The sequence below is a fragment of the Osmerus mordax genome, chromosome 17 (assembly GCF_038355195.1).
Source record: "Osmerus mordax isolate fOsmMor3 chromosome 17, fOsmMor3.pri, whole genome shotgun sequence".
Classification (NCBI taxonomy): domain Eukaryota; kingdom Metazoa; phylum Chordata; class Actinopteri; order Osmeriformes; family Osmeridae; genus Osmerus; species Osmerus mordax.
In genome coordinates, this window is record NC_090066.1 from 11,793,371 (window position 1) to 11,818,837 (window position 25,467).

At 41.4% G+C, this 25,467-nt stretch overlaps 1 protein-coding gene across 2 annotated transcripts in view; it reads left to right on the top strand.

Annotated features, from left to right (window-relative positions):
* The window catches only part of sult4a1 (sulfotransferase family 4A, member 1), a 175,766-nt gene that overhangs the window by 146,710 nt on the left and 3,589 nt on the right, over nucleotides 1-25,467 (top strand). For both annotated transcript variants that reach the window (XM_067254646.1, XM_067254647.1), the window contains 3 exons: nucleotides 4,727-4,853; nucleotides 5,060-5,154; nucleotides 20,501-20,639. In XM_067254646.1, the coding sequence (XP_067110747.1) occupies nucleotides 4,727-4,853; nucleotides 5,060-5,154; nucleotides 20,501-20,639 (361 nt within the window). The remainder of the gene's footprint in view (nucleotides 1-4,726; nucleotides 4,854-5,059; nucleotides 5,155-20,500; nucleotides 20,640-25,467) is intronic.

Consider the following 25,467-nt stretch of genomic DNA (forward strand, 5'->3'; position numbering starts at 1 on the left):
ACTGTGTTTCAAGGTTCATTGCTTATACCTCGTGTCTTTGTCTTGGCCTTGAAGTGGAAGCCCTAGGCTCAGGGAGAGGAAGAAGTTCCTCTTCCTGCTGAGTTTAACACCAAAGCAATTTAATCAATTGAGTCATATTTGAAATTAGCACTTTAAGGAGTTGTGTCTCATGTTCAGACCACCACCATTAGCAAGTCATTAAAGACACTTCAATCACAGCCACACGTTCACACACTCTCACCATCTGTGTTTCAAGTGGTAAAAAAAACTGTGTACCCCCAAAATGCTCTCTGAGCAGGCAGACATGTGTCTGTACAGTTTCCTGATCATCTAGGACCTCCACTTGAGAAAGTAAATGGCATATTTGATCAATATTCAGCAACCACATATGGCATACATACTGGCGTATGACTATTAGTTTCACTGTTACCTCTGTATGGCACAGTGGGACGACAGTGGTTGGTGGCAGCAACACCACTGTATTTCCTGTAACTGCAGAGAACAGTAATACATTTCATTCCTACAATATTCATAAATAATTGTTGAATGAACATGGTCACATATATTACTTGAAACATACATATGCCTGGGTTTCCGAGCTGCTGCCACCAGGGTCTGAAGAAATGCCCCCTTCCACCATGGGGCGACCCTGATAGCTGGAGAGCAGACCCTGATAGCTGGAGAGCAGCTCCTCAACCGGAGTAATTTTTCTTCCTGTTGGCTGCAAGCAATTTCATTGTTCTATAGGCCCTTTGTATACCAATAGAGAATGTGAAGTTACGTCACTGTAGGTTAAAGATACGTCACGCCTGGTTGCATATTTGGGATCGCTGCCATCTTTGCAGGCTACACGCCCGTTCAACAATAGAAACTTAAAGTAACAATGCTTCCGTGAACAAAATGAACCCCCCAACTAAGTCCCCTTCTGTCTGCCGCAGACCAGGGCATGCTGAAAACCAAGAGCGCCGACCGTTGCGAATACAACATAAAAAACACAATACATTTTCCATTAACGATTAGTTTGAACAATTGACTGTAAAAAAAAGAAAAAGGTTTGAACCCATCCACCCCCGATGACCTCATTCGGATCAGTACAGAGGGGTCCTCCCTGGAAATGTTTGATGCCTCTAAATGTGCTGATCAAGACGCCCATTGATGTTGTATGTCCGTTGACCTCACAAGATGGCTCCCAAACAAAACGGTTTGCCATTTACCCAGAATTCAACGCGGCGTGTCGTGAACTTCGCATTCTCTATATCCTACAAAAGGGACTGACTCAGACAATTCAGCCTTGGACTTGTTGGCCTTAAAATATGTGCAAGTATTGCCTACTGCTACTTACCGTTTTGAATTATGTTTTTATATTTCTTTTTTATTTGCTCCCACGATCGTTTGCCACTGCCAGCGTTGCAACTAAAATAATACAGCAACAACAGTTTAATGTTATGGAATGCACAAGTGTAATCATGGTCACATCTTGTGCCTGGGGCAGTGATATTAATAAGTCATGTAGCTTATGCATTTACAGCGTCTGCTATTTTCTGCCATCTTGGCAGCAGCGACTTTGTTGATTTTTGCCTGTATTATATGTAACCCCCTGGATTATTTTATGTGTGCACAAATATTAATAACCCTTAACATTTACTGTTAAACATATGTTCACCTTTAGTGATTCATATCTACATTCCTTACATGTTCTACAATTTGTATTAGCATCCTTTTTGTTATTATAAAACATCTATTTTTTACTATTACAAGTAAATTAGCATTGTGTTTGGTCAACAAACTTGTCAATCAAGGGCAATAGCAAAATTGCACTGTTTTAATTGGTTTTCTGTTGATTGGTAGGGCGGAAGTTACGCCCTGGTCTACTTTCACTGTACAGATGTTCCGTTTCTTTTCTCTCTTGCGACGCGACCGCTCACGGAGAAGTTGGTGCGTCGACGTTAAAAACTTGTATAAGCTAGCTAAACCTAGCTTCTATGCTTGTGTGTGTTCCGGCCTCTATGGCAAGCGGTTAACGGACTGTTAACTCAGTGGAAGTTTCGAGAACTGTCAGTGGGTACAGTGTTCCTGCCTAGCCATTGTAGTTGTGACTGTGGCCGGTGTTTTAGTCGGTTTAGCCTAGAGCAGAAGATCTAATACACGCTGAGGACAACGCTGGACCCGTGTGACCTAGCACCTGAGGACCGCGCTGGATTGTTTGTTCCAGCCTGTGAAATCTAGCCTGGTCCTAACCAGACCCTCGCACATTTCATTTGTACGGAGGGTCTGGGATCGCTCCATTGACAAGCGTTAACTTCCTTGAAGGCGGGTACTCTGTTGAAGTTTAAAACTATTGGATCTGCCCAGAGCCACTTTGATCTGCCATAACCAATCGCTAGCGTTCGCCTTAGCCAACTCCTTCACCACGGAGCTAGCTGCCGTAGCTGGAAAATCAAACTTTTCCCAAACCCCGTGGGGAGGAGGGCCACAACATCATGACCACCAACAAAACTCAGCAAGGATTGTTCTTGCTCCTGCTTTAACTTATGGATATTTGGCTGCGTTGCCACAACCGCAGAATAGCTTCGCTCGCATCTTTCTCCGCTGCCATTACTGAACTCAAACTAATGCATGACATCAACGTCATCGTTCTCAGCCACTCTGTTCGCTGATTGGACCTACAAAAAATGTGTTTCTGAAAACCGACTGATGCATTGAAATCCCAGACCTAGTACAGAAGCCAAATCCAAATTGAACTGAAGTACGTAGGAGGGCAGAGCCAGGCTATGCGAAATCCACCTGGAGAGGACAACGATGGAAGTTTTGGGATAGCTTTGTTCCACGGAGTTGTGGTTTCGCGCCACTTTCTTTCCGCACCCGGAGCTGTTGTTTCGGGGCGCCATTACAGACAACCTTCGGGGTTGGTGAGTACACGCTCTTGGGGCGTGTAACAGTAGCCGCCATCGTACAGCAGCTTGGGCTACATCGACTCTTAACAGCAGGCCTGCACCATCAGAGACCTTTATTAGCACTCGGTACCGAGTAGGGACATTTATTGATTGATAACATTGCCGGCTTTAGTAATGTTATTTGATGTGTTTGTTTATTGGGGGCCCCTATCTAATTGTGTTTCTTATATACTTGTGTAATAATTGGACCAATACGCTGTTCCTATTGGTCCAGAAGACGTTCTCAAAAGACCGTTTTTATACCTCCTGAAAGTTCGCTGAGGTAAATAAACGTTTTTACGGTCCTAACAACAAGCGGTTGCCTTGGAGATGTAGCCATTGACCTTAACAACGTGGCATCTGCTCGGCAACAAAGTGGCCTAAATTGCCTAAAACAACCAAATATGGTTTTTGCACAGGTCCGCAAACGCCCCGAAATCGCTTCCCGTTTTAAAGAAGTATCTGAAGCAGACAGAAGACGAATTGATGTTGTTGATATGTTGCCTTGGAGATGTAGTGACGTCACCAGTGCAGCTGATTGCTCTGACATGGCGTCTGCTCCAGATTCAACCTGTTTGATTTGTGATCTTCCCACGTATTGTTGTAGTATATAAGAAACCAAATGTTTACTCCTCGACAGGTCAGCAAACGCTTTGTCGCCTCGATTTGTTAAAATATTTTTTTGTAAACACATTTAAATTTAACAAATCTCGGTTTACAAAGGCGTTTGCAGACCTGCCGAGGAGTAAACATTTGCAGTTTATTACTGTGTAATGATGTTCATGTGATAACCTACTGTTTGTGATTAATAGCACTTATGGATGGTTATTGTTCTTTTTGTATTTGATACTAGAAAATTATTCATATCTTTAATCATCTTACATTTACATTTATGCATTTAGCAGACGCTTTTATCCAAAGCGACTTCCAAGAGAGAGCTTTACAAAAAAGCATAGGTCACTGATCATAACAACGAGATAGCCCCAAACATTGCGAGCAGCCAAAACATGAAGCATACATTGTGGAAAACCAAATAAGTGCAAAAGGGAAGAACCATAAGAGCATGCAGTTAAACAAGTTACACATCTTGTGACTATTGACCTTGGTTAATAGTTTTATGACCCACCAAATCATTAAATGGGTCATCCTTTTAAATTTAATCCTATTGTTTCTTTGTTCCTATTTAGAGTTAAGCTTGCACCATCTTTTCTCATAGGTATATTCGATTGAAGTAGCGTGTCACGCACTCTACACATATTTTAGACATTATACATACTTACACGGTAGTTACACACTCATACTGGGGTTTATTAGCCTAGTCTACTTAGTTTAGAGTGTAAGTAAACGAACTTGGGCGCTGTTCATAAGCGGTAAAGCGGAACAGGCGTTACATATATGTCTGTATTCCTGATATGTTTGTATTACAATATTTCACGCAGGAGAAGTAGACAAAGTTTGTAAGATTATTGTCTACTCCTCCTGCGTGAAATATGCGGCTCTTGTTTTGTCCATGTTTGCGATTGGACTTTCGATGCAAACACCGCCCTTTATGTGAACGCGCACGTCTCTAGATTGGAAAGATCTGGGTTGAGTTATAGAGTTGATAACCGCCGTCGTGATACCGCTTATCGTGATTGCAATTGTTAGGCTTTGTGTAGCCGGGTAACTCAAAGTAATCCAGAGCATGTTGATCTTGATTCGTAGTACAGGCCCCTCGTCTGTGTGTGCATTTGTTTTGATTGGGCCTCTTTTTGCGGTTCTATTAATCCACTTTCTTCGGGGTTGATCTATAGGTGATCTATATGGCCAGGAACCCAAAGGACCTGGTGGTGTCCTACTACCAGTTCCACCGTTCCCTCAGGACCATGAGCTACCGCGGAACCTTCCAGGAGTTCTGCCGCCGCTTCATGAATGACAAACGTGAGTGTCAAGTATCACTGATGGCTTTGGGAAGAGGGGGGTTTCCTCCAGACCACCCCATTAATGGAGAGACCTGGGGTGAATGGCTATGGGCCCAGGGGTAAAGAGTGGGGGGAAGATGGGTTGTTGAAAAGCAGAAAGACTGTCTGAATAAATGCATTGTTTTATAAGTAAACTCTCTTTCCCTTCTTTTGTCTCTCTCTCAGTGGGATATGGCTCCTGGTTTGAGCATGTGCAGGAGTTCTGGGAGCATCGCATAGGCTCCAACATCCTCTTCCTAAAATATGAAGACATGTACAAGGTGAGATGAAAGCATCAGTATAAAAACTATGATAAACCACATGATAGTAGATACATGATCAAATTTTAACCCAAGGTTATAATATTTTGGTGTTTTTCATAGACTTTTTATTGGGTGTGCTCAAGCCTTCGGTGAGCACAACCATGGATCTCTCTCATTGGGTGTGCTTTGCCTTCGGCAAGGGCACAACCTTTGTTCTCTCACATACATATTATTGGGTGTGCTCAAGCCTTCGGCGAGAGCACAACCTTTGTTCTCTCACATATATATTATTATTATTTTAGCCCCCCTAAAACTCAGTCAATATTTGGCCTACATAGACAACCTAGGTGTCAAAAGTTTCGTCTTGGTAGCGATTGAGTTGCTTCTATTGGGATTTACGTTCCGTTGCATGGTTTAGGCTCAAGTTACGTTTTTGTGGCAAAAAGTGAAGCTAACGGTGGCTAATTTGCTAGCCACAGTCACTGACGTTACTAACGTCACGAAAACACGCGTGACTACCTGTAGCAGAACATTCGTTTCGCATCTGTTAACTTGGGGGATAGCTAGGCTAACTATAGCTTTACTGCAAGGCAGCTGCAGAAACGCCACAAGCAAAGAGGCCAGGGTGATAACTATTTACTTATTTTACTTTGTGATGTGAAACACAATTGTAAAATGTAATGTACAATATTAGCTGATATTATTAAGGAAGTAGGCCCACATCTACTTTCGGAAACGGTAGTCTACTATTTCACTGAGGCATTAGCATGACATTAGCCTCTACAATTTACCGGGGTCCGCTTCTCCACGCAGGGCTCTAGACTGAGACCAAATGGTCGCATTTGGCATTGTTACTGACAATGATCGCTTCCAGCAAACTTCTTTTGAATTAGACATTTCTCCCTAAATAGATGTCTGGCTTATTTACGTTTTTGGGGGCATATTTTCAGTTAGCAGATGGTACTGTTTACAAAAATTACAGTTAATAAACGGATCCATCTGCAACCGACGCAAGCAGGCACACCCTACAATTTCCCCAGAAATGTTACCCTCTCTAGTATTTATTTTATTTTCAATTCCACATTATAACTCAGTTTAGTTTGAATTTGGTTTCAGGCCATAGTTATTCATTTTTCTATGTATTCTAGTTTTTTGTACTTTACTGGGTGCAGTAAAATGACTTTTTTGTGCTATTTTATGATGCATGTTTACTTCTTTTTAAGGAAAAGACCAAATTGGATTCTTTTCAATAGATTATATTGTACTCTATTTCCTGGGGCTCATAGATATGCTACAGATAAAACTAGAGAGGGTACAATTTCTGGGCAAATTGTAAGGTGTGCTTGCTTGCGTTGGTTGCAGATCGGTCCGTCCCCCGTCCATTTCAGATGGAATCGCGATTCAAACAGTACCATCTGCTAACTGAAAATATGCCCCCCAAAACGTATATACGCTTGACATTTATTTAGGGGGAAATGGCTAATTCAAAAGAAGTTTGCTATGAGCAAGCTAGTTGCTGTTGCTAGCCAAACTTCACTGAGGGGATTGTTTGAAAGCGCCGGAAATGAGAACGTTTCTTTTGACATAAAGTTTAGGCTGTGGCATTGAAGACAGCGAAGACTCCACACAAGCTTGAGTTTAAATACATTATTTAATGTGATATTACTTACTGTACATGCAAGTCTTGATTTGCTTAAATGTATATGTGCTGCTAGTACACCATGGCACGATACTCGTTGTGCAACAGCACATCTATGCACGTTGTATCCATGCGTCGTTGCTAACGTGTGCTGGCGTTAGCACTGAGTTCCCTTTGTTGACACAAGGCACTTTTTGCCACAAAAACGTAATTTCAGCCTAAACCGTGCAACGGAACGTAAATAAAAATACAAGAAACTCAATCGCTACCAAGACGAAACCTTTTGACACCGACATTGTCTATATAGTCCAAATATTGACGGATCCTTAGTGGGGGGCGAAAATAAATCATAACTTGAGAGCATACAATTTTTGGGGAAATTGTGAGGGTGTGCTTGCGGCTGCCCATAGTCTCTTGGGGCCTCATGTATAAACGTTGCGTACGCACAAAAAGCTTGCGTACGCTGGTTTTCACGCACACTTTGTGATGTATAAAGATTTACTTGACGTGAGAATGTGCGGGCCGTCACTGAAACTTTTGAGCAGACTTGAGAACGTGCGGACCGTCCGCAAAGTCTTGTCTGGCTCTGTAACGTGGCAAATTCTAACTGAAAAGTGACGAAACTCTACTACGTTTATGACGTTGACTATTCAAAAAACATAAAAGTAAAAGTTTGATCATTAATGTGGATGATCACATCAAAATGCCAAAACCCAAAACGGGAAATGCTATATAGCCTTCTGTTTAATCCGCCACCACTTAATAACATGTTAAACTTGAGGGTGTCAAACGAACGACAAAATCACTCAGGAAATGCATGTCACGCTAACCCTATAGCTGCCATGCTGTTATGATACGCCACCACTCGTTACTTCATTTAAAGTTTTACATCGGACCATTTCTTCTTAATTTCTGCCATGGTCCGGTTCTCTGAACCCACATCATTTATGGCCCTATAATAATAATAAGGATTTTATTTGTAATGCACTTTACATTTAGCTAAATCTCAAAGTGCTACAGGTTAAAAACAAGAAAGGGCGCAAATAGTGACAGTTTTCCACTCCGCCGACTTTCTTTTGTCGCTAATACCTGATGACAGGCCGACAAACAGGACACATTTTCTCGCCTCCACCTCTGTTGTCAGAACCTCGATCTTACAGTCACCGTATTTCTTGGAAAAAACGCTGCGGCGTTTATTAAATAACGTTCATTTTTGGTGCGGCGTTTATTTATAATTTATAATGGTCCGTATCAGATTCAAGACCCTGGTATTGACCTTCCGAGCAGTGAACGGGACTGCACCCGTCTACATCAAGTCTCTCCTGCAGCCTTACACCCCCACCCGTCACCTACGGTCTTCTTCAGACAACCGCCTGGTGGTCCCACCGCTCACGACCGCCCGGTCCCAACACAAGCTCTTCTCCTGTCTGGCCCCCCAGTGGTGGAATCAACTCCCCACCTCCATCAGAGATACTGACTGTCTCTCCACCTTCAAGAAAAGGCTCAAGACTCACTTGTTCCGGGAGTACAACGGTACTTAGGAATGGTTTGCTTGACCCGATGTTAGTTTCCTCAAGGATCACAATGACTCTTGCTTAGAGACTTGTTGCTCTTGTGGTTAGTGTTAACTGTTTTAAATTTTTGTTCTCGCTGTGATATATAGTTTTTATTACTGTTGCTTGCTTTTTTCCACAGGTACACTTGCACTTATAGCGGTTCATGTTGTTTAATTGTAACTTGTTTAACTACATGTTCTTATGGTTCTTCCCTTTGGCACTTACTTTGGTTGTTCACAATGTGTGCTTCATGTTTTGGCTACTCGCGATGTTTTTTGGCTATCTTGTTGTTATGATCAGTGACCTATGCACTTTGTAAAGCTCTCTCTTGGAAGTCGCTTTGGATAAAAGCGTCTGCTAAATGAATAAATGTAAATGTAAAATGTATTTGAGGGCGGCGTTTATTCGAAGAAATACCTTTTCAGACAAAGATGACCTCAGGAGCGCATTTATAGGCCATCTGCATATTCATTTATGGGAGGAGGCAAGGCGGGGTCAGTGGCTCGTTCAGGTGCGTTCAATCTCACGTTGATTGTGATTTATAAAATAAAGGTGCGCAGGACCTGGCGTACGACTGGTTTTATACATGTGAATATTTCTGTGCGTAGGTACTTTTCAAGTTTTGGCCGTACGCCATCTTCTGGTATGAAAGCTGCGCAATCCTTTATACATGAGGCCCCTGGTGTTTACTGATATCAACGATTCAATGTGTTTTTACATTGGTTTTAGACAGCAAAGAACATTTGTGTAGGTTGTTGTTGGTAAACTCGTCCCGTTATCTAGTTACTAGGAATATAATTCCTGGAGAGCAACCATTAGCTGACATGTCATTTTGTAAACTTGTAATAAACCATACAACCAACACTTCTTCCAGTTGATAGGCAACATATATAGCTATATATACAAATTACTCATCCAAAGCGACAGAAAGATAGCCTTGAGTAACCAAAAGGAAATGGGAATGTTGTTTAAAGAACATGTTTTACCTTATTACATGACATTTGTGTTACATTTTGAAGGATTCAAAATATTTGTGTCCAATATGTAATGATGGTATTCAATGACACAAATCTGTGTTCTAGAAAGAGTGGTCTGGAGTCGCAGAGGTCCCATAATATCAGCTTTAATGCAGCAGTTGGAAATCAACTAACACAGAGCTCTGTGGTTGTGTACGTTTCCCTACCCGCAACAGAGTTTGGGCTGGTTCACGAAGTCCAACTCGCTATCTTTCCCTGCCCCAGCATATATATATACAATGCAATTGAAACACAAGTATCAAAAAAGGGTTCAGCTTGTTCTCTCGTGCATCAGGGAGTTGTTCTTGCCTACGCGTCCCACCTGCTCGGGTGCCATCTCCACCCAGTTTCAAGGTTGTTTCTGAAAATGAAGAGATAGAGACACAAAGAACAGCCTGCTTCCCACACTCAGTGTGAGACCCTATGTTTAAGCCTGAGCACACTTCTAAGTTTCATAAGACATAAGCACAATGCATAACTTTAATAAGCACAATATATTCTTTAATCCCTCTTTTGATCTCTGAAAACACCAGAGATCAATCAACATAGCCCAGACCAACCACCGCCTCCTCGTCCTGGTCAGCCAGCCCCAGCAACGGCATTTGGAACCCCGTCTTTGGGTTCTCCACAGCCGAGACAATGATCCGGTTGCACAGGGACCTGATACACGGGATACAGCAACAATCATGTTGATATTGATATAGCACACTCTTAAGTAAAATAGCGGAAACCTTCTTAGTCCAGTACAATTCTAGTGTGGTCAAGCAGTATCACTCTTGACCTAGTCGTAACCCTCTTTTCCGGACTCTCACATTCGTAGCAATAGCAAAGGGTTCACTGGCCCTCTTGGCCCTTCTCCACCAACTCCTGCAACGTACGACTGGGTTCTGGAGCAGCAGAACACATGCTCCAGTGGTACCACGTACTTCCTTTCCCCAGCACCCTTAGGGCGTGCAAGGTTCTCTCGATAACCTTGAATGGTCCTGTCCATAAATGTACAACAGGCTTCCCCGAACATCTGATGATGTATTGGGGCAGGTTGGGCAGGGTCTTCAAGGGGAAGGGGGGGGGCAGACCACTCATAGGTCTGATGAGGCATAGGGGCAGATGGGGCAGGGTCTCCAAGGGGAAGGGGTAGATCATCCAGTGAGAAAGGGGGGGGGACAGGGTCTCCAGGGTAATGGGGCCTTAGAACAGGGGTTGTATATCCAAAGGTAGTCAGACCCGCCAGTCTGACTCGTCCTGAAGCAGAAAAAAGTTACAGTCCCAGCATCACCTTATCTCCCATGATCAAGCAGTAACTGAGTCAAATGAGATGCGAACAGTCGAACACCAATGATTAAACACAGATATTGAAATCAAGAACCCATTTAAGGATTTAAAGTGTATATATTTTAAGTTCAAATAAATCCCTCCTTTCACACCCTTTTAGGGTGTGACAACAAACACAAATTAAAAATATCCCATTACTGATTACACAATGTTGACATACAATTCAACAATAATGATGAGACTATGCAGCGTTATGGCCAATTGGTGAGGACACACTGGATACAGTGGGAAAACCCTAATGATGTTATAGGGGAAAACCCACCGTCACTGCACAGAGTGGACATTCGACATCCATGTATCCACGGCAGACCTGGACATACTCACAGGCCCCCTTCACCACATACATACAACTTCAGCCAAGCTTTTAGAATTGTAATAAAATAAACTAAGTCCGAAACAAATAGAAAAACCAGAAATTAGACAGGATATTTTAAAGTTCTCATAAGATCCCTCCTTTCATTGATAACTTTAATCAATACCCAATGTCCTCGTTTGACTCCTCCACTCTTTGATTTATTGCTTCACCTGGAACAGAATTTAGCAGAAGACATCTCTTTTCTCGTGAGCATTAGGTTTAAGTTGTGGAATTATGATCTTCCATCATTCAATTCAAATGTTGTTAATGCATCTGGTACAGGACTGGGAAATATTTCAATCCACTGTAAACATATCTATAATTACCAGGCAGTGTTGACCCTTCTTTCACTCCAAAAAAACTTTTCTGTCTTTTAAAACAGTTATTTTTAAGACCAATATTGTTTTAGATTCTCTATTTTACCAAATCACACCTCTTTTTATCAAAGATATGATAAAAGCAATTTTCATTATGCCAAACCAGAATCCGTATGCTTCTTAAATGAAATAGAGACCAAATATTGTTCTTAATGTAGCTATTAACCAAACATTTTTCCCAACTATATTTTCTATAAAGGTCAGATAGGTAGAACTTCATAACTCGTTTTGCTGCAGTTCAAAACGAGCCAATTAGCTAAAACCACCATAACCACAATTTATCAGGCTTGATGAGTCTTCCCAAATTATTTTCAGAACGGAATGTTATAATAACCCTCTTCATGCACTAATACCATTTAGTAATACAACATTATCACAGCCTAACTGTTTATCCCAAACAGTATGCCAGGCTCTGATAAAACTCTCAAATAAAACTTAAAACCAAATTACAATTAAACTCCAAATAAAAGTACATTTAGTTATTTTCTCTCTCATTTTTAACCAAATTACATCTAATACCTTTATCAAAACTCTTAAAAACCCTAGATTTTACTATTTTGACTTAAAATGTTATCCCATATACCTTCAAAGTATATTCATAGTTTCCTCTTCAAAACATCAGTGTTTAAACCAATAATCTCTTCACATCCACAAAACGTTCTTGTTTTATTTCATAACCTTCCATGATCCTCTCTAAACCAATCCTTTATGTAACTTTCCAATTGCTTCGTCATAATTTTTCACATACATTTCCTCAAAGCATTCTTTGACCAACACAGCTGGTTTGCTCTAGTAATAGTATCCAATTGTATTAGAACCAATTTATAAACCAGGGGTTCAATTTCTGCATTTTTACTAAATACCATTCCGCCTATAAATCCAAGTTCTGGTCGGAAAGGCTTCAAAAAACCTCCCTGTTTGGCTAGGAATTATAACAAATGTTGATCACGCATTTGTTAACCACAAAACTTGGGATTCATCTAAACGAACACATCTATCAGCATTAATACTCACATAATTATGCAGAACTATACCCTCTGGGATCACCTTTGTAAGATCTCAAGTAACAGGACTCTTTTAGCCCCCACCTTTCTCCATCTCTCCTCGGGATTTCTGTAACTTCTTGGTCAAAGAAAAAAACCACACCACCCTCCTCTCTATTTTTATTCAACACCATCTGACTCCACACAAATGTGACTCGTTCAGGGACTGTAACCCTCTTGTACCGGAGAGGACAAAGAAAAGACACAATAAACACACCACACTCCTCTCTATTTTTATTCAACTCAATCTGACTCCACACAAATAGACAGTGTTCAGGGACTCTAACCCTTGGAGAGGACTCTACCCTCCCTCTTGACAAAGACAACGTGTTCAGGGACTCTAACCCTTGGAGAGGACTCTAACCTCCCTCTTGACAAAGACCGTGTTCAGGGACTCAAACCCTTGGAGAGGACTCTAACCTCCCTCTTGACGTGTTCAGGGACTCTAACCCTTGGAGAGGACTCTAACCTCCCTCTTGACGTGTTCAGGGACTCTAACCCTTGGAGAGGACTCTAACCTCCCTCTTGAAGTGTTCAGGGACTCTAACCCTTGGAGAGGACTCTAACCTCCCTCTTGACAAAGACAAAACTTAAACACGGTTGATTTCCCACCACTGTTGGTTTGATTAGGTACGATGAAACACAGTAATCGTCTAAATTTGGTTCTCAGTTCCGAATAGCAGTACTTTGAATTAACAGGTGTCCGCTTACCTTTTTATTATGTTGAGGCCTCTGACGATTACGTCTGCCTCTTCGTACCGGTGTATGGGTCTCTCCCCCGATCCGTCGGTCGGGCCGGGACCCTCTGGACTCCCTCTTTTCAGCGTCGGGGTCACCAGTTGAAGGATTCAAAATCTTTGTGTCTATTCCAATATGTAACTAGAGAGGGTACAATTTCTAGGGAAATTGTAGGGTGTGCTTGCTTGTGTTGGTTGCACAGGGGTCCGTTTTTGAATGACATTTTTACAACTGATATTTCTGTATATTTTATATAAAAATGCATACTTATTATTTATAAGCATTTTTTTTTTTGCTGCTCATTTACAACTAAAAATACGAGTGAAGTGTAGAATGAAATAGATGTCTTCTCATTTCCCCTGCAAGAGGCAGCCTCATCGTTGAATCAAAATGAATAAATTTGTCAGACCGCTGTAAAAATTGACCTAATCTCTATGACTTAAACGTCATTTTAAGTTTTTCCCTTCTCATGATATTTTCAGGCATTTAGCCTACTCATTGCATTCATTCATTAATAAAGAACCCCCTTTGAAGATTATTCTATGACATTACCCGGCAGGAGAAGATGGAATCGCGATTCAAACAGTACCATCTGCTAACTGAAAATATGCCCCCCAAAACGTAAATAAGCTTGACATTTATTTAGTGGAAAATCGCTCATTCATAAAAAGCTCGCTGGTAGCGACCATTGTCAGTAACAACGCAAAATGCGATATAGCCCTGTGTGGAGAAGCTGCCCCGGTAAATTGTACTACTACGGTACAGTACTAGACTACTGCTGTGTTCGTCTCGGTAGCGATTTCGTTGGTTGAATTGGATTTAACGTTCCGTTGTACGGTTTAGGCTGAAATTAATTATTTTCATGAACAGATTGACAAAGTTTAGGCTGTGGCAATGAAGTTCAGGTTAGTAGTTAGATAGACTTTTGATTTAAGTAAGGGGAGTGTCGAACATGCTCTGTCGCCGTTTGACTTCCTAATCAGCTGTGTAGATGTTTTTGTAGTGGCTCGCGTAGGCTACAGCGTTGCAGTGATACACTGGATTGAAACCACAGGTAATGATAATTTCACCCACAAATCGTTTACTTGTAATCTAATGTCATAATAAATCCTACAACGAAAATGTATATGTGAGGAATGTTTATTTTAACGATTGAAAACAGATACATCATAGACCACTGTAGTATGTGTTGCCCGGGCAACACAGGCTAATGTCATGATGCTAATACTTCAGTGAAATGAAGTATTATTTCTTCTGCAATGCGCAAAGTGGGAGACTCATTTTCAGTGCGTTGTCACTCGTTTGTAGAAATAAAACCTCACGTGAGCAAGACTTCATTTTCAGGCTGCATGTACGGGCCACAGACTCCTGGGCGCTGACCTCTGTGTTTGGAATAAGCCTGAAGGACACCTTTCATTTCATCTCGTTCCGTCTGATTTTCTGGGCTCAATTCTTTGACTATCGTTTTGAGATAGTCACTCATCTCACGCTCTGGCTTGGATATGTAGAAGAGCATGTACATGATGCAAACATACTCATCAAGAATGTACTGGATGTCCATGTTTGCGTTCCACGCCATTAGTAAGTTTGGATTCTAGTTGTTCACCCAGCAGTCCTTGACATCACACTTCATTAAAATGACGCTTGCGGAGGTCAACGACTCAACATACGTGTCGTACTCATCAAATGTCATATTACATGGACCGCAGCCTTCTGCCGGTGGGGAGTAGCTGGAACAGGGAGTGGCCAGGGTGGGAGGGGTCGGCCACAATCTTCCTCGCTCGCCTCAGGGTCCTCGAGGTGTGCAGGTCCTCGAGGGTAGGCAGATTACAACCGATCACCTTCTCAGCAGTGCGGATGATACGCTGCAGTCTGCTCTTGTCCTTGGCAGTGGCAGCAGCGTACCAGATAGTGATGGAAGAGGTGAGGATGGAGTCAATGATGGCTGTGTAGAAGTGCACCATCATTGGCCGGGTTTCCTAGATTCGTTAAGAAGCTCTTAACGCTAAGAGCTTCTTAGGAACGTCCTAAGAGCGCTCTAGAACGCTCCTAAGAAGCTCTTAGCGTTAAGAGCTTCTTAACGAATCTGGGAAACCCAGCAATTGTCTTTGGCAGGTTGAATTTCTTCAGCTGCCGTAGGAAGTACATCCTCTGTTGTGCTTTCTTGGTGAGGGAGCTGATGTTCAGTTCCCACTTGAGGTCCTGGAAGAGGTTGGTGCCCAAGAAGCGGAAGGACTCCACAGTGTTGACTGGGGAGTCGCACAGGGTGATGGGGGTGAGTGGGGCTGTATTCTTCCTGAAGTCCACAACCATCTCCACTGTCTTAAGAGCATTGAGTTCTAAGTTGTTCTGGCTGCACCAGGTCAACAGGTTGTCAGCTTCCCACCTATAATCAGACTCGTCCCCATCAGAGATGAGCCCAATGAAGGTGATATTGACCGCAAACTTCAGAAGTTTGACAGACGGATGACCGGAGGTGCAACTGTTGGTGTACAGGGAGAAGAGCAGAGGGGAAAGGACGCAGCCCTGAGGAGATCCGGTGCTGATGGACCGGGAGTCAGAGACTTGTGTTCCCAGCTTAACGCACTGCTTCCTGTCAGACAGCAAGTCTGTGATCCACCTGCAGGTGGAGTCGGGCACGTTCAGCTGGGAGAGCTTGTCCTGAAGCAGGGCGGGGATGATGGTGTTGAAGGCAGAGCTGAATCCACCGACCTGTTGGCTCTCTAGGCAAACTGCAGTGGGTCCTGTAATGGCAGTTTTTGACAGTTACAATATCTATGTTTCTTTAAGCGGTAAAAAGTAAGTTCCTTTGTTATAGACAGTCGAATGTAATGAATTGGGACTTTGAAGGATGCAAGCTCTGTAGAATGGATGTAGCAGTTGGTCTTAAAGGAGACATGACATGCTGTTTTTGGATGCTTTTATATAGGCCTTAGTGGTCCCCTAATACCGTATCAGAAGTCTCTTTCCCGAAATTCAGCCTTGGTGCAGAATTACAGCCACTACTAGCAGTCCCACAAGGAGCTTTCCTCAGAACGCGCTGTTTTGGTGTCTGTAGCTTTAAATGCTAATGAGGAGCGGAGGGGCGGCACCATGCGCTAATGTTTACAATGGATGTATCGCAATGGCTGTAGCCCCGTTGCTACAAGATGCCTCAAATTTGCCCATTCTCATCTGATAACCCTGGTTTGCAGAAGTACACACTCAGTCATTTCAATGAGGGGAAAGGCGGATATCGCACGCGCCATAACACCAGCAGCAGAACGGTTATCCAAATAACAAAGAAGTGTACAACACTCACGTTACAGCATGTGTATTCACACACATACTTGATGCTAGCTACCTTTCCATTAGCGACAGTAACTCAGCTGTTAGCTGCAGAGCTAATGTTACAGCCACATTCTAAGGGTAGCAAGCTAGGTAACCATACACAGTAAAGCTACAAAATGATATAGCGTTAGTTAACTTACTTGTCCGAGGTTAGTAGCTGGACGAAGGAGAGTTAGTACTGATCCAGAATTTAATTTCAGCAAGGCCAGTTTTGTATTAGCTCAAGTTGAGGAAACAGTCGTGGCTGAAGTGTTTGGCGCAGACATACAAAACAAATGCGCCTACAACAGAAGTTGTGTAGGCGCATTTCCAGAGAAAATTAAATTAAGATACTGGGTCTTCAGAGGCTCGGATGAAGGAACTGTAAAAATATTTTAGTTTTCCTTTGTACATCCAAACTGAGCAAATGTAATGCTTCGTTCGTTTGCAAGCCATGATGTCTCTCGAGGATAAAAACACTTGCGCGGTCGTAGCTCAGTTTCTTATTGGCGGGCAAGATTCTCTGGGCGGGCAAAGCAGAGAGAGGGGAGGTAACCTTCCGGAGAAGAACACCCAGGGCTTGGTTTACACCGATCAAAAATTCTAGCCACTGGGGGACCAAGCAGGCTAGGGGAACTCATATTAATGTTAAATAACCTCCTAAAGTTAAGTTTTCATGTCATGTCACCTTTAAGTTGTGATTTACCACGTCATTGGGCCTGTGGTCATCGTGGCCCCGAGGGGTTACGCTGCGGCAGGTGTCCCTTATTTTTCTGTATTGAAGGTGGCAACCCTAGTTGGGATAGTAATAGCAGTAGCAGATACAGTAGCGTAGTAGAATAAAACAGTTACGTTAGCAATAGTAGTAAAAGAGATATTATCAGCATCTGCAAAATTAGTAGTTGTAGTAGTGGCATAAGATATAGCAGCAGGTGCAGTAGTAGTAGCAGCACTAGTAGTATCAGTAGTGGTAGTAGTGCTCTTAGTCTTTTAATGAGACGAGTTGACTTGAATAGCTCCGTCTTGTGATTCCACTAATAAGCTAATACCAATCACCTGTGTAAGAGACTGAGTCGTGCGTGTCTGTGTGGTTGCCACGGTGATGGTGCAGCTATGATTGCTAATGCGCTGAGGGCAGAGAGAATAAAAGAAATTTACCTAGAATCCACACCTCAAACATGTAAATGTTTGAGATGCAAAACTATACGTCCAATCCCAAAAATACGGATATTTTCCGAGACCCAAGACTCTGCCGAAACCATAGATATCCTTTATATGTCTGTGCGGTCAGAAATACGACTCTACCGGCAGTTTCAAAAACGTGTCTGAAAATTTGTCACCATATTTGCAATGGTCTCTATGGGGCGAGAGTTGGATTTTGTCTCGCTTTCGCGGGGCTCTGAACAAATGTGTAAGTGTGTTGGATTCCACAGACAAATGTCTACGACCAGCACAACATTTCCTATCTATTGATCCAAAAATTAACCATGAAGAGTGAAAAAGATTTAGAAGTTCCCCTCCACTCTAAGCGTTTCAGTCAGCACTCTAGGCTCTCACATACACACACATGTAAATCTCAGAAACGGTTTGAAAAACTCATGAAACATAATCAGTGATATTTAAAAAAGTTAAATAGATATCAAAAAGCTGAATTTTTAAAAAATAGTTTAGGGTTTTGTAAACATTTTTAAATTTAATGGTGGCTGTAGCTGAAAGATTGAGGAAGAAGAAGGATTTGAAAGTTTAAGAAGTTTAAGAGGATTGAGAGGATTTGGAAAACCATGTTAAAAATATTATGAATATTGATTTATATTAATTCAAACATAAGAGGTAGAAAGCTGAAAAGTCATAGCAGTCATAGCCTGAAACTTGATAGCTGAACGGTTTTAATAGCTGAAGATTTGAAGGAGCTGAAAGGTGTCACGGAAGAAATATAAGAAGTTGAATAAAGATTCAAAGAACAATACTTGGAATGCTGAAGCAGCATTCCAATAAAAATATATATGAGAGAGAACAATGGTTGTGCTCTCGCCGAAGGCTTGAGCACACCCAACTAAGAATTCAATTTAAGAAACAGATAGCATTTTCACTTGAGGCAAGAGAGTTAAGAGCAGAGCACTCTTTAGTCCGGACAATTGAGGCAACGCTGAAATGGCTCAGGTTTGGCTTAACTCTCAGCCCAGCTTCCCTCACTGTCATACTGTGTACAAAACCGTGCTCCACCACAGTTGCACGGACCTAATTTGAGATCATTGTTAATCTTCTTCTTCCTCTCCCTTATTCACCTCCGTTCATGCTTACCATTCGCTCTCTGATGGTTGCATCCACGATTCCGAAACACAGATGAGCTTGCCTGTTGCCCTTTGTATAATCCAATCTCCTGATAGCTCATTGAGTATTTTTGGTTGGTAGTGCTTACATTTGGACAATTGTTTGTTAAGGGTGTTTGAATTGCGCTGGTTTGAGTTTATGAAATGAACAGCAGTGTTTTTTTGTAACATGGTGACAATTGTGTCTTAAAGTGAGAGGTGTGTTTGGACTTTTGCAAAGAAATTGCAATGGACAAGAGAAATGTGACAAAAAGTAAACTTGTTTATAGACTGGGGCACATGGTATTTCTGCTGGGAATCGGCTAAATGGTTTTGTGAGGATGTCTCATTTACCATTTTTTGTGTGTTTGCAATCGAGAAAAACTGTAACCCAAGTTTTTAAGACATTATGTGCTAATGGACTTCCATATTTAACCCTTGTGCTGACTTCGGGTCACATGACCCAAAGGTTCATAACGAACCATCGTTGTGTTTACCCAATTTTACCCAATACAAAAACAAATAAAAAGTATTTTCTTTTAACCTTTGCAATGTGGGGGGTCTGAGACAGCCCAACGGTTAAAAGAAAATGCTTAACTTTGTTTTTGTATGCAGTAAATTCGTCGCAATACGACGGTGGGTCACAATGACTGATGGGTCAGAATGACCCGAAGATAACACAAGGGCTAAGCATATCGTGCTCCCTTTCGCTCAACATCATTGATGTAACCCTCCGTATGAGTTTAGACTTGTTTGAGATCAGCCAGACACCTTATCCACTTTGGGCTGCAAGGTTTGAGCCAAAGTGATTTGAGTACATATAACGAGAAAATATCTAATTATAACTTTATAACTATTTATTTGAGTGTCTGGCAGCAATGAGCCACTGTAGATATTAAACCTCCAACCTCAATATTTCATGCCTGTGTAACCCCACTTCAGAAATACTTTTATTTGACACCTCTATCTCCAGCCCAAGTATTGTCTACTCCTAAAACCATCCAATTTGATCACATTCATAATTTCCAAATAATCAACAGTGGAACAACTACCATGATCCTGTCCTGTCAGTGTTTCTCTACATGGGATTTGTCTGTGTGCTATAATAATCAATACTACTGTGTTCCATTCCAAAAGTCCCTTTACATAATCTGTGTTTATCAATCTAGTAATGCAAAGAAACACAAACTTTCAACTGGTCCTCCAGAACGTTTTTTTCTAGGATTGAGTAGGCGGGTACTATAATTTTTACTTGAACTTACGTACTTGGATCTATTGGAACTGTGTCGACTTCATTTAATAAAATGATTACTGAATGTAGTTAAGTGAATGCACACACCCTGTTCACTTCCTGGTTAGCACACAGGTGAGTCCAACATATGTATATATGGTAGCTGTTGTGTTAGCACTTTACAACAAAGACAGTCTGTTTCTGTAGAAGGAAAACGGAACTGTGATCAGAGTCCAATACACTCACACTTTGCGATCCAGGGAACTGAACATACTGAATCAGTAGATAGATGGACAGAGGGACCTGTACATTGTTTCCTTGATAACACAGTTGTAGCTTAACAGAGATTTACAGCCATTAACCTTATGTGACATAGTATGTATTTTGAAAAAACTATGTAACTCTGTCTCTATATGGTAATGTTTACTGATGTAAATATTTATCTCCTCTCCTCTGCAGGACCTGGGGACATTGGTGAAGCAGCTGGTCAGGTTCCTTGGGGTGTCCTGTGACAAAGCCCAGCTGGAGGGAATGGTGGAGAGCTGTAATCAGCTCATAGAGCAGTGCTGCAACTCAGAGGCCCTCTCCATCTGCAGGGGTGAGGAAGGAGAAAAAATGACAATGAAGAAGGGTGTATTCATTGTGAAAGAAATGTAGTCAGTGCTCAATATACATAGAGAGGAAGGAAGTGGAAAATATTTGAACGAGTGTTTCAAATCTCTTATCTTGCCCAAACAAATGTGTGGTAGAGTGTAGGGGGCCATTATAGGTCAACATTACAGAATGTAATGGAGGTTTACAGTGGAGGCCTTGTCAAAGTAGGCCATAGTTGCACACATGGAACTGACACATGCATCCAGCTCCAGATCCAAGGCTCATATCACATACATTGTCTGGTGTATTGTTGAACTACACCAGAGCCTGCATGTGTTGGGAAAATGAGCCATAGCATGTGCAGAACATTGAGAGGGTGGGGGGAGAGAGAAAGTGAGTGAGCGTCTCTTAAGAACACTGTGGCATTCACTGTACACCCTAGCAAAACATATTATATTTAAAGTAAGTAAGTAAGTAAGTAAGACTTTATTTATATAGCACATTTCATACAAGAATTGTAGCTCAAGGTGCTTTACATAAAATCAATAAAAACAATAATACAAGTGATAAATAATTCAAACAATAATAAAAATCCCAATAAAATCTCTGTTCAAGAGAGAAAACAACTTTAAAAAGTAGGAAAACCCTTTTGAGATAAAATTACTTAAATGCTTCGGTAAAAAGGTAGGTTTTAAGCTGTCTTTTAAAAATGTCTAGAGTGTTAGCTTCCCTAATATTTATGGGTAATTTGTTCCATAGTTTTGGGGCGTAATTGACAAAGGCCGAATCACCAATCTTCTTATGACTGCTTCTGGTGACCTCTAATAGGCCTGCATTTGATGATCGCAGTGTTCTAGCTGGTGTGTAGTTTATAAAGGAGTTAGCAATGTAGCTAGGTCCTTGTCCGTGTAGAGCTTTGTATGTGAGGAAAACAACCTTAAAGTCAATTCTGAAGGTAACAGGGAGCCAGTGTAAAGTAGCTAGGACAGGACTAATGTGTTCTCTCCTTTTAGTTTTGGTTAATAATCTAGCTGCAGAATTTTGAATGAGCTGTAGTCTTTCAGTGGTTTTCTTGGGAAGACCAGTGAAAAGTGCGTTACAGTAGTCCAGCCGGCTGGATATAAAAGCATGAATTAACTTCTCTGCATCATTTTGGTTTATGAATGGTCGTACCTTTGCTATATTCCTCAGGTGAAAGAAAGCTGTTTTGGTCACTTTATTAATGTGAGAGTTGAAATTCTAATCTGAGTCCAGGATTACACCGAGACTCGTCACCTCTGGTTTAAGACAGGGGGTTAAGCCTCCAAGATTCTTAATAAGCATCTCTCTTTTGGATTTGGGGCCACATAGTAGGACTTCGGTTTTGTCTTCATTTAATTTAAGAAAGTTATCATTCATCCATTTGTTTATTGCCAACAGGCAGTTTGTAATGGAATTGATGGCCGTTGCATCGTTGGGTTCAGTGGATATATATAGTTGTGTGTCATCCGCATAGCTATGGAAATCTATGTTATGTTCTCTGATTATGTCGCCGAGTGGTAACATATAAAGAGAAAAAAGTAATGGACCTAAGCAGCTTCCTTGAGCAACCCCGTAGCAGTTCTCATGTTTCTTGGACCTATGGTCACCTAAACTAACATAAACTTCCTTCCTGTAATATATGATTTCAGCCAGTTCAATACACTATCCGTGAACCCAATAAGCTTTTCCAGTCTATTGATTAGGATGTCGTGATCAATTGTATCAAATGCTGCACTGAGATCTAACAGGATAAGGATAGAGACTTTATTTGCATCAGAGTTTAGTCTGAGGTCGCTAATTATTTTGGTGAGAGCAGTTTCAGTACTGTGACATTTCCTGAAACCTGACTGCGAGACTTCCAGGATGTTATTTTCTTCAAGAAAAGAATGTAATTGGACTAAAACTATCTTTTCCAGTACTTTACTAATAAATGGGAGGTTTGATATTGGTCTGTAATTTGCAAGTAGACTGTTATCCATTTTGGGTTTCTTTAATAGGGGCTTTACAACAGCTGTTTTGAAGGCATCTGGGAATACGCCAGTTCTAAGGGATGTGTTTATAATCTCTAGCACCGGACCTGAGACACTATCAAACACTCGCTTAAAGAATGTTGTGGGTATAGGATCAATATCTGAGGTTGTGGAGTTAGATTCGCTGACAATTTTGGAAAGTTCACTAAGTGTGATACAGGTAAATGTGCTCATGGTTATGTTGCAGAATCTACTGATGTAAGTTTCGACCCCACTATTAATAATACTCGCTCTAATCAAAGTTATTTTGTTCTTGAAGAACAAAGCAAGCTCTTCACATTTAACTGCTGAGGATGGAGGTGGGGCAGGGACAGTGTTTAGCAGCTGGTCAATGGTGGAGAAAAGAACTCTGGAATTTCTGGCATTTTCTGTAATAATGTTGGAGAAATATTCTCTCCTTGCTAGACGGATGGTTTTGTTAAAGGTGGTTAGTGTATCTTTGTAGATATTGTAGTGGATAGTGATCTTTGTTTTCCTCCATTTTCTCTCTGCTGCACGGCATTTTCTTTTCGTTTCACTAACATTTTTATTTCTCAGCCATGGGGAGGTTCTGCTTGTACACTTCTTTTTGGTTTTCAGTGGTGCAACAGAGTCTAACACAGATAATAGTGCATCATTGAGGTTCTCTACCATTTCATTCAGAGAGCAATCATGGTAAGTCGGCTCATATAGAGCAAATTGTTCAGAAAATGTCATCATAGCTGTATCGTCTAAATATCTTCTATGGACTAAGAATTCTTTTTTGATTTTTGTTAGGATAATTTCCACATTAAAAAGTATATAATGATGGTCTGAGAGGGGTAGATCAGTTATTGAAATATTATTGATATTTAGTCCAGTTGTTATCACTAGATCTAGTGTGTTTCCGTGCCGGTGTGTTGGGTCTGTTATGTGTTGAGTTAGATTGAAACTGTCAAGGAGATTTAAGAGCTCAATAGTTCTTGGGTCTGCTTTTTTATTTACTTGGATATTTAAGTCTCCGTTTAAAACTACTTTGTCATATCTAGTGACACATAGTGATAATAGTTCAGAGAATTCTTGTATGAATATTGGCGAGTGCTTGGGTGGCCGATATATAATAACAAAAAGTATTGATTCGGTTTTGAGCTCTATAGCAAGATATTCATATGATTTGAATTCACCTAGCTCAGTGATTTTGAACAACAGTTTAGAGGAGAAAATAGCTGCGACTACTCCACCTTTTTTTGATGTCGTTGAAACTTGGTGAAAGCTGTAATCGGGCGGACACGCTTCTATCAAAGTTGCTGTTGCCGTGTCATTGTTTAGCCAGGTTTCTGTTAGACAGATGCAGTCTAAGTTGTTTTCTTTGACCAGATCATTAACTAGGAATGTTTTGTTATTTAGTGATCTAACATTTAGAAGGGCCAGTTTCATCTGTGGGGTATTAACAGATAAAACATGGGTAGATAAATCTGTTGGAAGAATATGGATAGTTCTGTGACTTCTAACACTAGTTTCAGGTTTGTAACCATGCATTTTACCATGCCATTTTCTGTTTGTGATGATGACGGTATGTCCAATGAAATAGCATGGTGGCTGTCAGCCACCATAGGACAGTATAGTTACAAAGTCCAAACACACAATAATTAAAGTTGTCAATACATATTGTAGCAACCCAGGGGACTTGAAGGCCCGATTCACAATGAAATAGGACTCATAGACATTTGGTGTTAACTTAGATTGTCCTTTAATAACGGATCTCAGGGTAAGGGTAGTGGGATAAACTTTAAATCAGGATGCTTCCCGTCCGGGGTCTGTTGACCTTCATGGGGTGTGGTCCTGCAGGGGTTAAAAGCAGAGCGAGAGGTCAGTCTTTTTCAGCCAGTCTCTTTGCTGAACAACGCTCCTCCAGGGTTGTCTCTGGTCCTTTGTCTCCCCCTGTGGCCTTGGGCTGGCTCCCTTTATGCCCTCCCCTGATCACCTGATGGACTGCAGGTGTGACCAGTGCCATGTGCCAATTGGCTGCAGCATTTCAAGAGGCAGATAGACTCCTTCTATCACCTCCCCTAATCTAAGCCTATGGACCTGCCTTCTGTGCCGGATTGGCTGGTCTGATTCTCCTGGTTTGCTACAATATATAAATATAGTTATTACATTTTAAGTACACTTAAGATAATGAAAATGTATGAAGCTCTCATTTAAATTAAAATTAGATTCAAGCAGTCTTTCTCCATTTGAACGGACAGTGCACAGCAAACTGCAGTGTCTTCTATTCTACTGTATACATACATACATACACACACACATGCACTCTTTCACACTAACATATTGAAGCCCATAGGGGACTATATTCAAATGAGAATGCAATTATACAAATTGCATTTGCATCGGCATGTCATATGGGCGTTCTATGACAATATTAAAATTAGTGGTGGCGTTAACGCGCTGCGACTCTTATCGGCGATAAAAAAAATATCGCCGTTAATCTATTCTCAAAGTTGGGTTGGGAGCTGGGTCTATACTACGCAAGCTATGATGACTTTCACCTTGATATTTTAGCGCGGATGTATACCTAGCCGAATTGCACTGTAGGGGGCGAGAACGAGTCTTCGAACCTGTGTGTTTGCCTTGTGTATGAAATTATCACATCAAACGTGACGTGCTAACATGGATGCAGCTATGAAGCCGCCTGGTTTGCTTCAGGGAAAATGTATTTTTAAGAAGCTTCTGAAGGATTCAAAATGTTTGTGTCTATTCCAATATGTAATGATGGTATTCAATGACACAAATCTGTGTTCTGGTGGTCTGGAGTGGCAGAGG